General features: G+C 34.3%; 1 protein-coding gene across 1 annotated transcript; it reads left to right on the forward strand.

Moving 5' to 3' along the window:
* Window positions 1-364: 364 nt before the first annotated feature.
* Window positions 365-8,486, forward strand: LOC114737015 (RING-box protein 2). The gene is made up of 5 exons (XM_028924902.1): window positions 365-401; window positions 1,809-1,978; window positions 2,914-2,948; window positions 3,688-3,806; window positions 8,017-8,486. The coding sequence occupies exons 1-5, from the start codon at window positions 365-367 to the stop codon at window positions 8,130-8,132; spliced, it is 477 nt and encodes a 158-aa protein (XP_028780735.1). The 3' UTR covers window positions 8,133-8,486.
* The last annotated feature ends 7,663 nt before the right edge of the window (window positions 8,487-16,149 follow it).

Here is a 16,149-nt window from a genome sequence, read left to right on the forward strand (position 1 = left end):
TTGTAGTTTTCATTTTACTCACTAAACATTACGCTTCAGCCTCCTGGCAGAGGACAGGTAGTGGACCATAATAACAGAGGGCAGGAGGAAGGCCAGATCGAAATTTCCTTCAGCCTCCTACTCCCGCTCTCCAATCCTCATCGTCTCTATCCGGTTTGCTCCAATCTACTTTGACAGCTCTTCATTTTGTTGCAAAAGTCTTCCATTCTCGCCTCTTCTTCCACACATTACTCCAATAGGCATAATCACAATTTTTAGTTTGTTGGTATGTGCTCCGCGCCTCATTTTATGTGATTAAGATGTTGTGCGTTGCGAGCAACTCATCATGTATTCTTCAAAGTTGATAAAAAATACATGTTAAACAATGAATGCTCCAGCGTCTGGGGTATTTCTTGCAATAGGTATGGGTCTAACTATTTGACTGCTTATTTTGATTTTTTTTTTTGTCAATATCTTCTTGCTTGCCAACGATATGTTTTGGTATTTAAATTAGTGGGGTAAATGTTGACCTTGATATGGTTTGGCTACTATTTGTATATTCCCAAGTCTGTGCCTTGTGATATTCTTCTGTGTTAAAATTGATAACTCTCAATTTTTAATATATTTAAAGAGTATTTTGAGTGATTTTGGAGGATTATAATCAAGATACAGACCAGTCGAGATAGTAAGTCAAGAGTCATTAGGTTAGATCAAAGTCAACCAAGAGTCAAATGGGTAAAAATAAAAAAAAATAAAAAAAACATTTAAATTTTCACCAAACCATCCCAGGATTAAATGTCAATTTAATACATTGAATTATTAATAAAATAATCATATACTTGTAATTTCTTGTCAACTTTTTATGCAATGCCTTCCGTAAATTGAAATCATAATATCATATTACTAAAATTACTAGGTATTGATCCAAGCAAAATATCAAAATAGATAAATGATAATAAAATATGGAGAATTACAATAAGGTCTTAAGTAAGGGTACAAAACAAGTCTAAGAGGTTATTATTCTCTACTTTAGAACTTGTTATTATAGACTGCTTATGTTGTTATTTGGACATTTTAGTAATTATTTTCCTTTCTTAGAACTTGATTGTAATTCTCCCAACAAAATATTCCTCCTCACAACCCTTCAATCACTAAATAAGAATTATCAACTACCTGAAAAAAGAAAAAAAAAGGTCATCAAAATAGCATTTAAAAAAAAAAAAAGAGGCAACCAAATTAACCACCAAATTAGTCAAGTTAATTGGGTTACTCTAGGTCATTTTGGTTTTTTTTTTTTTTGTCTTATAGGGGACAACCAAACCGGCCAGTTGACTGGTTCACTGAGTTGAAAGATAGGGAGTAGTTTATTTCCTTTCTTTTTATTTTATTTTATCTGTCTTTTCTTTTCAGTTTTTCCTTTTATTTGTTCTCTCTTCTTTTCTTCCTTTCAGAAGTAGAACGCACCGTTTGGGGCTCATGGTTTTGAATCCTAAACACGAGTTACCCGTGCTTCGGGAGGGGACGCAGCGTTTGATGGAGACCAAAGAAGGAAATCCGAAATCATCGAGTTGAGAGACAGGGAGCGCTGTTCATCGAAGAGGGGAGGCGGAAATTACTCAAATTAGTGTTCATCGATCATCTTCTTCGGCTTGAGTGGTTCAGGGAGCGAGAGAGACGGACGGGACTGGTTCGAGCTCTTTGTCTTCAACCTTCGAAGGCGAGTTTGCGTGGGAGGAGACGCCGTTGGGTTCTTCTTCTTCGCTGCAGAACGCGATCTCGACGGAGGAGAGTTTGGGAGAGAGTTCTACTGTTTTTGGTTCAGAATTAAGAGAGAGAAGGCGCGACTGGCTTGTTCATCTTCTTCTTCAAGTACGACGGCCTTGGGTGGAGGAGAAGCAGTGCTGGCGTGAAGATAGAAACCCGTCGAACTGAACCAGAGGAGCTTGAGGAAGAGAGATTTGCATCAGTGTTTTGTTCGCTTTCCTTTTCTCTTTATCCAGTATGATGTTTGATTTTGGAGTTAATGTTGTTGAGCTGAGATTGATCAAAGTCATGTGTGGCTAGTTTGCTTTGCAACCTAGAGGAACTATGAAGTTGTTTGTGATTTAGAGATTCTTCCCACTGTTTAGTTATCTTAATTTTAATTTGTTTTACTTAATCTTGTTTTTAATTCTAACTTGCTCAGTGCTTGGCACCAGTGAGCTTGTTTTGGGAATTTAGGATTGAACTTGATGAGGGGAATCTGAAATAGGCCTTGTGATTAAGTAATGTGGAATTGGATTTAAACTAATTTGCACCTTGGATAGACATATACCTAGAGGCTCCACATAATCAAGTTAGAGTGAAATTGGATTAATTTGCGCCTTGGATAATTGTGAGAGATTACATAATCAATTGAGATAGAGTTATAAGTCGATGATAGGCACTTTTAACTAGTAAGACTCTAGATTAACTAATTAAGTTTAATTACAATTAATTCAGTAGGGATAATATCTAAGAAGCAAATAATTAATTTGTAACTCTGGGTTGTTCTTTTTTTGACGTTTGTATTTGTTAATTTCATAATTCTTGCTTTGTTTAATTTGAATTTTATTTCACTTAATTCAAATTCAATCTTGACTTTTTCAACTCAAACGAAAAGAGGATTTTTATTGCCTAATCATTGGTTAACTGAGTTTTTCATGGAATCAATCTTGATATGCCACTATCTCTTTTTTTACTGCCTGTACACTGTTAATATTTGGTAGCATCAAGTTTTTGGCGCCGTTGCTAGGAAATATTAAGTTCTTGATTTGGTCACTTTTTGATTGAGACTAGTTTTGGACAGGTTTGAGATGTACTGTATAGGCTTGTGTAAGCGTTTTATTTTGTTTCATTGGTTACGTTATTTTTCATAAATTCAAGTTCCAACCTTGATTGTGCTTCCTTTTGTAGACTGCAGGGAAAGAAGATGAAAGTCAAGGTCTTGCGTATCCTTGCAATGCTAGTCTTATTATTACTTTTTGTTGTGTTCATTGTTTCAGTTTTTATTTTTTTTCCGTTTTTGATTGTGAATTTTAGTAGTCTTATTTCCTCTCTGGGGTCTTATATAGTTGTGAGAGTGGTTTTACTCTACTTTTAGATTGGAATGTTGAAATTACAGTGCAGATATAGATAGTTCACTGTGGCTGGTGCTGCATGTAAATTGGGAATTTTAAATCTGTTTGAGGGAACCATGGGATTTGTAAAATGACCTCCTTTTAGAACTGAGATGCCAGATAATAGCTTATCACAATCTGCATCAGGAACTTTTAAACTGAGATTCCCATCTGATGCAGGCAGCTATAAAGGTTTCAATGTAGTTAGTTTTAAAATTCTTATATTGGGTTGTAGCAGAATTTCCATGTTTTGAATTTACATGTTTGTTTTTGTGTTTAATTATGAAAAATTTTGTTGTAAGTATATCAAATGTTCTGCAGAATGTTTTGCTTGACTTAGTTTTCTGTCTGGATTTCCCCTGGGCTTCCAAAAAGAGTATGTTTTCTTTCTATCTTGAAGATCTGTTATGTAAAATTTTAGCTTTTAATTTGTCATATGTAGTCGCAATTTATATTTGCACGTAAATGCTAGGGACTATTAATTAATTATGGAAGCTCCTTGGCATATTTAACTGTTGCTGGTTTTCCTGTCTTAAAATGTTCACATTCCTGCCCCTTGTGTTGATTATAGATGGCATGCTGTTGCGTCATGGACTTGGGACGCTCAGGATGAAACATGTGGGATTTGTAGGATGGCCTTTGATGGCTGTTGCCCAGACTGTAAACATCCTGGGGATGACTGCCCTTTGAGTAAGTTACAAATGATATCGCATATGGTTTTTATTACTTCTTTCATACTCATGCTAAATAATTATGATTGAATTCTTTAAATTTGAATCTTCAGACCTGCAGCTGAGGCAATAGCCTTGAGTGCTGGTTATTTGATTATCTGGGAGTCCACCTTCATCTTTTCCTACTTTGAATACAACTTGAAAAGAATTAGGGAAAATTACATACATGTTCCAAATAAGAAAGTAAATCTCCCACAAGTCCCAACCACTTGTAAATGGGACTAAGAAAATAATTAACTTCTTTATTTGGGACTTAATTTTGATTCTCCCCAAAAACTGTGTATAGATTAAAATGCTACTGACGTTCTCCTCCTCCTCAAACTTCACTCCAAACCAGAAGCGCTTGTTAGTTGTTTTTCTATCTGCACCTCTCCTCTGTGTTAATATGTACTTGGTTTAGAGCATCAAAAGAAAAGGTATATACTTGGTTTAAAGTTGCCCTGGACTCTAGATCAGATAGGCGGAAGGTTGATTCATGATACTGGTGAGTAACAAGCTGCCAACTCGCCAATGTGGTTGAAAAGTAGGTTCCTGCCTGACCTATAGGACTTAACTTTGTGGCTGTGGCTTTAGGTGTAGAGATACCTGTGGTGCAACGGAGCTATAGTCATTAGTCAAGTCCTTCTGAAAGGGCGTGACCTGCACACCTCCCGGTGTCAATCTTATCGAGAGTTTAAGTCTATTGCTGGTCTAGTGGTTCTATTGTTCAAGTCCTGTCATGACTGGATCCAGAATTTCAAAATTAATTAGTCTATTACTAATTGCTTGAACTTACTTTAAAGGAGCTTGTGATGGTTTTTTCCTCAGATGTTTTGCTCTCTCAAACTCCGCCTATATTATATAGTCGGTCCCAAGCTCGGATAAAGGAGGAGGGTTGTGTTAGGCCCTCGACAGCCAACGTAAAAACCCGTCGAATCTCATGAACATGGATCAACGAAGTAATTATGCTAATGCTAGGTCGTTGCCCAGAAGTGACGCGCTGTATGGTTCGAGTACAGTGAGAAATGAGCTAGAGCCGCTGCATCGTCGCCCGGATGTAGTGTTAAATGAGCAAGGGCTACCGCACTCTCTTGGACAGAGACGGCTAAAGAAGTTAGTTCATGAGACTGAGATTAGATTTGGCACTTGGAATATTGGGACGTTGAATGAGAAATCTATGGAAGTAGCAGGAGTTATGAGGGACAGAAGGATTAATATCTTATGCCTCCAAGAAACCAAATGGATTGGAGAAGCTGCCAAGGAACTTGGAGAGTATAAACTTTGGTACACAGGAAAGGTGAGCGCAAGGAATGGGGTTGGTATCATCGTTAATGGGACATGGAAAAAGAATGTGGTAGAGGTTAAAAGGTTTGAGGACAGAATAATATCGTTAAGAGTAATTATTAGGAAGGATACTATCAATATCATTAGTGCCTATGCACCTCAAGTTGGGACAGAGACACATTTTAAAGATAAGTTTTGGGAAGATATGGAGAGTTTGGTTCAAAGCATACCACTTGAAGAAAAAAATTTTATCGGTGGGGACCTTAATGGACATATTGGTAAGGAAGCAGGACAATTCAGTGAGGCCTATGGTGGTTTTGGTTTCGAGGAGCTTAATAGTGGAGGACAATCTATTCTCGATTTTTCTCTTACATACGATCTTAAGATTGTCAACACTTGTTTTAAGAAGCAAGAGGAGCATTTAATCACGTACAAAAGTGGTGTCTCGAAATCACAGATTGATTTCTTTTTGGTTAAGAATCTGGACAGAAGATTGTGTACTAATTGCAAAGTGATTCCAGGAGACGGGGTGACTGGCCAACACAGAGTACTTATCCTTGATGTGCGTTTTAAGAGTACCAGGGAAAAGTATCATCAAGTGGCAAAACCAGAATTAAGTGGTGGCAGTTAAAGGAGAAAAGCGGGAGTTATTCAAAAGGACTCTTTTGAAGGAAGGGATTTGGGAGTTGCAGGGAAACGCAAACATGATGTGGGAAGAGATAGCTACGAGAGTTCGTTTGGTAGCTAAAGCAATTTTGGGAGAATCCAAAGGTCCTGGTCAAAGAGATAAGGAGACTTGGTGGTGGAATAAGAGTGTGCAGGAGAAAGTCAAACAGAAAAGAGATTGTTTTAAGGCCATACACTTGTGCAATAGTGTAGAGAACCGGGAAAAGTATCAATTGGCTAAAAAAGAGACAAAGAGAGCAGTGAGCGAAGCACGTACTAAAGCTTATGAAGGGTTTTATCAGGAGTTAGGAACAAAGACGGGAGAAAGAAATATTTACAAGATCGCGAAGCAAAAAGAGAGGAAAAAGAGAGATTTGGACCAAATAAAGTGTATAAAGGATGAAGATGGTAAAGTGTTGGTTACTGATGGTGATATTAAGGACAGATGGGAGGCTTACTTTTACAAGTTGTTTAATGAGGGAAGCAACTATGCGACTCAGGACTTGCAGGACTTGTTAATTAACGAAGATGATCGGAATTTGGCTTTTTACCGCAGGATACGTATCGGAGAGGTTAAGGCGGCTCTCAAGAAAATGGACAATGGAAAAGCCGTTGGGCTTGATGGTATCCCTATTGAAGTTTGGAAATGTTTGGGCGATGAGGGGGAGGTGTGGCTAACCAAGCTTTTTAATAAAATTCTACGCTCTAAAAATATGCCGGATGATTGGAGGAGAAGCATTTTAGTTCCTATTTACAAGAATAAAGGAGATATTCAAAACTGTGCAAGCTACAGAGGGATAAAACTTATGAGTTATACAATGAAGTTGTGGGAAAAAGTGATGGAATATAGGTTGAGGTTGGAGACTTCTATTTCGGAAAACCAATTTGGATTTATGCTAAGGAGATCCACTTCGGAAGCAATCTATTTACTAAGGGGGTTAATGGAAAGATATAAAAGTAAAAGAAGAGATTTACATATGGTTTTTATTGATTTGGAAAAGGCTTATGATCGTGTGCCAAGAGAAGTATTGTGGAAGGCTTTGGAAAAGAAAGGTGTACGGGTTGCTTATATCAAAGCCATACAAGATATGTATGAGGCGGTAACTACCAGTGTAAGGACGCCTGGAGGGGAGACAAAGGACTTCCCTATTAAGATTGGCCTACATCAGGGATCCTTTCTGAGTCCGTACTTGTTCAACATTATTCTGGATGTTCTAACTGAACCTATTCAAGAAAGAATCTCTAAGTCCATGCTCTTCGCGGATGATATTGTCCTTATAGCGGAATCAAAAGAAGAGATTAACACTAGTTTGGAGTTATGGAGAAGGACTTTGGAGTCGAAAGGTTTCCGTTTGAACAGGAACAAAACAGAATATATGCATTGTGATTTTGGAGGGAGGCAAGGTAATGGGGATTTGGAGGTGAGGATGGGAGAACAAATTATCCCTCAAGTATTAAAGTTTAAATACTTAGGATCCACTATACAGGAGGATGGAGAAATTGATGGAGACATTTCTCATAGAATACAAGCTGGCTGGTTAAAGTGGAGGAAAGCTACCGGAGTTATTTGTGATAAGAAGGTACCTGAGAAACTTAAAGGAAAATTTTATCAGACTGCTATAAGACCAGTTATGATGTATGGTAGTGAATGTTGGGCAATAAAGGGAAAACAAGAGCACAAAGTCGGAGTAGTAGCAGAAATGAGGATGTTGAGATGGATGTGTGGTCATACAAGAAAAGATAGGATTCGAAATGAAAAGATCAGGACAAGAGTTGGTGTGGCACCTATCCAAGAAAAAATGGTTGAAAATCGCTTAAGATGGTTTGGACATGTGCAGAGAAGGCCTTTGGAGGTCCCGTTGAGGAGGGTGGATCAAACAAGATGGAGTCCCATAAAAAGAGGCAGGGGAAGACCGAAAAAAACGTTGAATGAGGTCATTGAAAGAGACCTCCTAGTCAATAACATATCTAAGGATTGGGTTGTTGACAGAGCACGATGGCGTCGTGTGATTCATGTAGCCGACCCCACCTAGTAGGATAAGGCTTGTTGTTGTTGTTGTTGTTTTGCTCTCTCAGTGTTGCAGAAAGATTGGCCTATTTTGTTGCACACTTGATGAATATGTTATTATCTTTATTTTTTAGGTTCCTGTTGGGGATGTCATCATGTTCTTCTTTTGTTCCTTAATTATTATTCTTTTTAAGGGGGGAAAAATTTAACTGTTTCTTTTTACGTCTTGCAGTTTGGGGAGCATGCAATCATGCTTTTCATTTGCACTGTATACTGAAATGGGTGAATTCTCAGACTTCGCAAGCTCATTGCCCTATGTGCCGTCGGGAATGGCAGTTTAAAGGATGAGATAATGCTTCATGCTCTTTGAAGTTTGATCTCTGTCTCTCACACCAGCCCATAGCTTTATATGCCCACAACATTTAAAAAAAAAAAAAAATGGCAGTAGCACCCTTTATTAGAGAAAAATATCGTTGGCGAAAAGTATATATAGAGAGAGGGAGAGGACAATGTTGAATGAATGAGATCAAGTGGAACTTCTGATAGTTTAAGGATTTTATTTTTTGGGGGTAAAAAGTAGTTTTAGGATTCTAATTCTAAATTGAGTAATATTTGTTGTTTGTGATAACATATTCAGACCAATTAGTATTCTACAAAGGCTGGTTTCAATCGAATGAAGTGCTTTGTGTATTTATATGCTTTGCACGTGCTATTGATGATGCTTATTCTAAGAACACTTCAGAACATGCATGGAAATAAAGTTTTTTTTTTAAACCAAATATTATGCTACCTATTGTTATATGGTTTTTTTATCCAGATACGACAAACAGTGAAAAAAAAATTACTCAGATGTTATAAGATCAAAAATATTTTTCAAACACCACACCTGAAATCGTTCAGACGACGAACGAGTTTAAATTTGTACAAAAGTCGTTCAGGCCAAGAACGAGTTTAATAGGACCCACATTACAAAATAATGAAAGTTGTTCTTAGTCTGAACAATTTCAGTGGGACCTACGTCACAAAATAAAAATTGTTTTTTGTCTAAATAATTTTAGTGGGACCCACATCACAAAATGAAAGTTTATTCTTGATCTGAACAACTTTAGTGGGACCAACTATACACATTTGTTTTATACTCCACTTGGATTCCATGTGTTTTCAGTTTTTTTATTTTTGACTAGACTATACTTTTGCCTTTTCCAACCACACACGCAAAGTGCTCCTTCCTTTTCCAAATATTCCCATCAATATAGAGTAGTCATTTATTGTCTCTCACGCGTGAGTACTTTGTTTTGGCATGTGAGTGTATGGTATGAATTCTGTTTCTATAAGGCATTTGGCATTTCCACTCATCAGAAGTCTTCTCCTCAGTTCTCAAATTCTTTTTTCTCTATATATAAGGCATTCGCGTGAAGTAGGTGAATACGTTTTAACTCAACTTCAATTCTTCATATAATTCAATTCTTCTTTCTCTATATATAAGGCATTCGCGTGAAGAATTGAATACGTTTTATCTGTAACTCCTTCAATTCTTCTTTCTCCTTCCACACTTTTGCATGAAGTTGGTGGTGTGTGCGGCCTTGCAAATATTGTATACATTTTATCTCAACTTGAAACTTAATTTTTCTTCTGATTAAGGTACATTTTCTTGATTAATTTTTTTTTAATTTTGATATGTATTTTGCTAAATGATGGATAAGAATTTTATATTTAGTCATTTTTATATAGGGGGAGCTCGAATTTCTGTAGAACAAATCAAGAAAAGAACCTCTTTTTTTTTGTTTATATATATAATAAGGTTCGGATATTGATATAATTCATCTAATTCAATTCTTCTTTGTAGTACAATGCTTTATTCGATTTCGCTTCATTTATCATATTTCTCGTTTAGTTTAGTTTGAATTTAGGTTTATGAAATTTAAAAAAAGAGTCTTTATGTCACGTTACAGAGGACCTCGTTTAAAAAAAAAAAAACGTTGTCTGGGGGCTTTATCAGGACTAACTAGCAAAAGACTCTAAGTTCGCTTTCGACTATAGGCCTTTTGCTAGTTAGTCCTGATAAAGCCCCCAGACAACGTTTTTTTTTTTTTTAAACGAGGTCCTCTGTAACGTGACATAAAGACTCTTTTTTTAAATTTCATAAACCTAAATTCAAACTAAACTAAACGAGAAATATGATAAATGAAGCAAAATCGAATAAAGCATTGTACTACAAAGAAGAATTGAATTGGATGAATTATATCAATATCCGAACCTTATTATATATATAAACAAAAAAAAAGAGGTTCTTGATTTGTTCTACAGAAATTCGAGCTCCCCTTATATAAAAATGACTAAATATAAAATTCTTATCTATCATTTAGCAAAATACATATCAAAATTAAAAAAAAATTAATCAAGAAAATGTATCTTAGTCAGAAGAAAAATTAAGCTTCAAGTTGAGATAAAATGTATACAATATTTGCAAGGCCGCACACACCACCAATTTCATGCAAAAGTGTGGAAGGAGAAAGAAGAATTGAAGGAGTTGCAGATAAAACGTATTCAATTCTTCACGCGAATGCCTTATATATAGAGAAAGAAGAATTGAAGTTGAGTTAAAACGTATTCACCTACTTCACGCGAATGCCTTGTATATAGAGAAAAAAGAATTTGAGAACTGGGGAGAAGACTTCTGATGAGTGGAAATGCCAAATGCCTTATAGAAACAGAATTCATACCATACACTCACATGCCAAAACAAAGTACTCACGCGTGAGAGACAATAAATGACTACTCTATATTGATGGGAATATTTGGGAAAGGAAGGAGCACTTTGCGTGTGTGGCTAGAAAAGGCAAAAGTATAGTCTGGTCAAAAATAAAAAAACTGAAAACGCATGGAACCCACGTGGAGTATAAAACAAATGTGTATAGTAAGTCCCACTCAAGTTGTTCAGACCAAGAACAACTTCCATTTTGTGATGTGGGTCCCACTGAAGTTGTTCAGACCAAGAACAACTTCCATTTTGTGATGTGGGTCCCACTGAAGTTGTTCAGACCAAGAACAACTTCCATTTTGTGATGTGGGTCCCACTGAAGTTGTTCAGACCAAGAAAACTTCCATTTTGTGATGTGGGTCCCACTGAAGTTGTTCAGACCAAGAACAACTTTCATTATTTTGTGATGTGAGTCCCACTGAACTTGTTCTTGGCCTGAATGACTTCTGTACAAATTTAAACTCATTCATTGTCTGAACAATTTCAAGTGTAGTATCTGAGTAAATATTTTTTATCTTATAGCATCTGAGTAATTTTTTTTACTATTTGTCGTATCCGGATAAAAAAGCCATTGTTATATACATACATATATATTGTCAAATCAATAGGCAATGGTGGAAAATGAATTTGAGAGGCATAGATTATTGGCTTGGAAGTACAAGATATGTAACAATGGCAGGGTTGGTTGGGCATGCGAGAGAAAAGAGGATTCTCTCGTTGTTTTTGGGGTTGCAATGAAGGCCCAAGCCTGGAGAAAAAGATAATTCTCTTTTTAACGCTGTTGGCCCAAACCGCATAATGAGATTCTTTTTAATCTGCTTCATCGTCTTCATTTTTCTCCAATATCAAACTTTTTTTTTTTTTGCTACAATCCAACATATAACATTTTGATCAGCCGTTCTGGTGTTACTTTTCTTTTTCTTTTTTTCTTCCCGTTAAACTGGTGTAATGTTATTTATTTATTATTTTAGGTACACTAATGTTATTTATTTAGATTTTATTCTTGGTTACTACTTAGTGGCGTCTCGGCCCAACATGAGGCCCACTAAGAAAAGTCACATAGAGAAGTGTCAGTTGGCCCAATAAGAGGATCACTTGCTACTAATTTAATTTTCATGCCCTCACCTCTCACCCAAATGATGGTACATTTATCTCTAGTGCATATCTTCATTAGAGCCGTCAAAACAGGCTAAGCCCATCGGGTCATCCTTTTTAAGCCCTTTTAAGTAGAGGGCCGGGTTTGTATTTTAAGTGGTTTAAAAGGAAATTGGGCTTAAAAAGGCTAGCCCTATAGGGCTCAAAAATAAAAGGGCCAACCCTTTAGGGCCAAGGGCTAGCCCTTTTAAGCCCGCCTATTTTTTTTATTATTATCAATATATTTATAAAGTTATAGATTAGTCTTTTATGAATAAGTTTAAATTAGAAAAATACTTAGAAGAATCAATACTCAAGCTAGATAATTGAAAAGAATTAGATGCCTTGGACTTGTGGAAGAACAATTAAAATCAATTTTCAATTCTTTCAAGAATGGTAGCTGATATTCTTAACATTTTAATCACCATAATAGCTAGTAGATCTTCATTTACCATCAGTTTACATATCTTAACAAAGTGTAAAACTTTTCTTATTCGAACAGATGTTCAGGCTCTTGTTTGTACTTATAACTACTGTATAGTTTTATTTTAGATAAGGTAAATGAAGACAAAAACCTTAATATTTTTAACACTGAAGAAGAGCTCACTTGTAGTAAAAAACAATCAAATATTGCTGATCTTGATGATACTGAGGAAGATGAAGATAAAGATAATAATTATGTTGATATTGTTAATCTTTAACTGTTAGGTTTTATCTTTCTGTTTTTCGTGTTTTGTTAGATTTTGATTTTTTTTATTTTGGACAATAGTTTATTGGCATTTAATTTTTTTTTCTATACACCACTAATTTATTTTACTTATATTTATAATTTGAATAAAAAATCTTAGAAGTTTTGTTGTTTTATTTTTTATTTTAAAATAATTAAAAAGAATTTAAATTTTAAAAAAATAACATAAAAGGGCTAGCCCTTTTAGGCCCTGAGCCCGCATGTCCAAGGGCCGGGCTTTAATAATTAGATAATTTTAAGGTATGTGGGCTTTAAAGGGCCGGCCCTTTTAGACCCTGGCCCTTCAAAGGCTAGCCTTTTAGGGCCGAGCTAGCTCTTATTGACAGCTCTAATCTGCATCATCGTATCTAATAATTTTCTAATTATATATATTTACAAAATATTATTTTCTCCCAGAAATTTTTCGATGGGGCCACCTTTGACTAAGGGGGTGTTTGGATAGAAACCAAACCATGGTTTCAGAAGTGCTTTTACGGATTACGAAGTAAATATGTGGAGGAGGTTACCTCGTTTTGCGGAAAAGTGATTCTGAAACCTAGATTTTGGTTTTGCCAAACACCCCCTAAGTCTGACGTAATTGAAGAATATGGTTCGACCAATAAAGTAAAGAAAATGGGTGGGACAACGAAATTTGTTAGGATTGGTTGAAATTGGAGATCTAGTGTGAACCAACCACTACAAGAACTCTGGACCAATTTCTTTTCATTTTTTTGGGAAACAAAAGTATGATAGATGTGATAACTAAAGCGAATAATGAGGATTTTACTTGAAGTAGAAGTAACATTATATTAGGATTCCTTTTTTGGTAGTGGGGTTTTTTTGATCTTGAGAGAGTTGTATGATTGAATAAACACGACGTCCCTGTCATTGTTCTATTATTTCTGATCTTAGATATAAAATCTATTTTTTTAATATAAAAATATAAAACTTAATTTGTAGTGTATTACAAATTATTAGATTTTATATTTTAATTCAGAGGTAGTATCGTTTTTTCTCCTGGTTAAAAAGAAAAAAAAAACTAACATCAAGTAATAATGCGGTTTGCTATGACTTCTTACTATCTTCCAACTGTTAGTAAGATTTTCCTTCTGATCGATATAGACTGACTTAAAACTAATTTTGGTTGATTAATCTGATTAGTTTATCGATGGTTGGCAAGATTGATGGACCTAATGATAATTTGTACTTAGTATGTATCTCACCGGCGGTTTTTAAAAAGCCTAGCGAATTGATTTGGGTTGCGAGTGTAATTTATTATTGGAGGTTATGATATTTTTCTAAGAAGAATTTCCTTTAAATCCCTTTGTTTCATTAATCTCAACAAATCTCTCTTTTTTCATTTTTTTTGCCAACAACATTTTAGCTATCCACAATAACAGACAAGACACTAACAAGTAACAACTTCTTCCCCTAGTTGAGGTGAATAATATAAACTTTTTTATTATCTCTGATTCTAATTATAAGAGCTAGTTGACTAATTTGAGGAGATTAAGGAAAGAAGTTAAGTTAGTTATTTGTAATAAATACGTGTTGTCTTTTCTAAAATATCTTTGTTAATTAAGTGTATTGGCTAGAATTATCATTGTTAGAAGAACTACCTCAGAAAAAAATATATAAATATGAGAAACAAAATGAATTTGGGTTTTATATTTAGAACTAGGTCTTATATTAAGGATAAGATATTCACTGTAATATTTTAGATATCTACAGTTGCAGATAGGGCATTAACGATAACAACTTCTTTCCCTGGTTGAAGTGAATAACAAGAATTCTTTAGATATTTCAGATTTGTTGAATTTAGTGGACCGAAGTGGGATTTGACTATTTTCAAATGGAATTGAATGCAATATTCCCATTTTCTATCTGTATAAAATGGTAATATTTAAAAATTATGAATGTTATCCTAATAACCTTGTAACTTAGCGGTATGAAAGTTTGCCAATAAGTGAGAGGTTACGAATTCAATTCTACTTATAATCTTATATTTTACTCATCTAATAGGGAAGAAAAAGGAGGTTGTGAATGACAGCCATCTAAATACTTGTATTTAAAAATATAATCACCCCATTGTTAAATTTAAAAAGAATAAAATGGTCCCTCAATAAAATCACATACAGACGCAGAAAAGATCCACTTTGTTAAATTTTTTGGCCAAAGAAAAAAGCAAAGAACTGAGCATGCACTTGATTAATGGAAAATGTCAACACCATGTCCTTAAAGTGTCTGTAAGGCCTTTTAATTCGCGGGATCACAACTTCAAACTTGAACCTCTGATGCAGGTTCTGTGATTCTTATCCTCTACGAATATATATTATAAAGTTCAATATTCATGTCACCTCTAGTGTCTTGTTATTTAATATCACTTCCGATTCTTAATATAAGAGTTAATTTGGTTTTCAATTTAGTCTTAAATAAACAAAACTGCAATTTATTTTTTTCTCAAATTTATCTATTTTTTAAAAACAGTCCTTATAGTAGTGCATATGTTAAAGGTTCTATCAAATAGTAGTTCTAATTCGTACACATGATTAGTAAGGATATTTTAATAAAGATAAAACCTATTTATTACAAAGAACTTAACTAATTTTTTTAATCTACTTAAATGAATTAACTAGTTCTTATATTAAGAACTAAAAGTAGTATTTATAAGCATAGCCCGCATTAACTTTTTTTTTTTTTTAAATAAATGAATAAATATTTTTTGGTAATAAGGAAATAGATAAGATTTAGTTTTGTTGTATTTGGTACAACAGTAATTAGGAGTACAACATATATATGACAGCACAAAAGGTTCTCACATGAGGGAAGAGGGTACTGACGTTGTACCGCCAATCAAACCAATCCACCAAATCCTTCTCATCATTCTTCTAACTACTTCCTCTTATTTATTTATGCAACTTATTTTTATTTCCTATACATATATATATATGCCACCTAACGAAAAATATATTACTATGATAAAAATATATATATGTATATATATTTGATCACTACTTTTATAAAATTTTCTTTTATTTAAGACTTTTATTTGTCTTATGGTAGCACTGATGAACGCGGTGACAAATCATCAACTTCAATATCTGATCAATATATTGTATGAAATTTAATTATCAACATATTATACTCATATGTATCATTTATGTATGGCAAAACGTCGGGAAAATCACTGTATGATCATAAGAGGAAAAAAAAATATTTTATAATACGTGAATGATAAATTTCAGTACAGAAAATATTAACAAGATTCGTATTCTTCACTTGTCATTAAAATTTTTAGTAATTATAACTTTTTTGGTTTTGGGATCTAGTAATTTTTCCAAAAAATATGTGGCTTTCAATGAAATAAATATTTTTTAAAAAATTAAGAAAACATTATTTCTCTTCAACCTGAAAATGATTTTTATTCAACTTTATTTAATGAAATGTATTAGAATTTGAATTGCAGAACATTATTATGACAATTGCTAAACTTTTTAAAGAAGTATCGTTTTCTTAAAAAGAAGGCAAAAAAGAAAAAGAAAAAGAAAAGAAAAGGGGACAGCAAGTTCGTCACGACAAGAACTTACCAAGTATAAGCATATTTCAATTGAGAACATCATCAGTGTTGGCGATTCACAATGATTTTTTTTTTTAAATCATAAAATTATTGTATAATTTTTGTTTGTCTGAAGAAATTGTAATAACAAAATGATTTGTTATCCAATATTTTCAAATTAAATTTG

Source organism: Neltuma alba, unplaced genomic scaffold (genome assembly GCF_004799145.2).
Source record: "Neltuma alba isolate B1F8T4 unplaced genomic scaffold, ASM479914v2 tig00002750_pilon, whole genome shotgun sequence".
In the NCBI taxonomy this organism is placed as follows: domain Eukaryota; kingdom Viridiplantae; phylum Streptophyta; class Magnoliopsida; order Fabales; family Fabaceae; genus Neltuma; species Neltuma alba.

Bases quoted from the DNA above. Each gene is read 5' to 3' on its own strand.
- LOC114737015 (XM_028924902.1), top strand. From the start codon at position 365: ATGAATGCTCCAGCGTCTGGGGTATTTCTTGCAATAG. The intron at 402-1,808 runs GTATGGGTCTAA...TTCAGAATTAAG, and splicing joins TGGGGTATTTCTTGCAATAG to AGAGAGAAGGCGCGACTGGC. The intron at 3,807-8,016 runs GTAAGTTACAAA...TACGTCTTGCAG, and splicing joins TGGGGATGACTGCCCTTTGA to TTTGGGGAGCATGCAATCAT.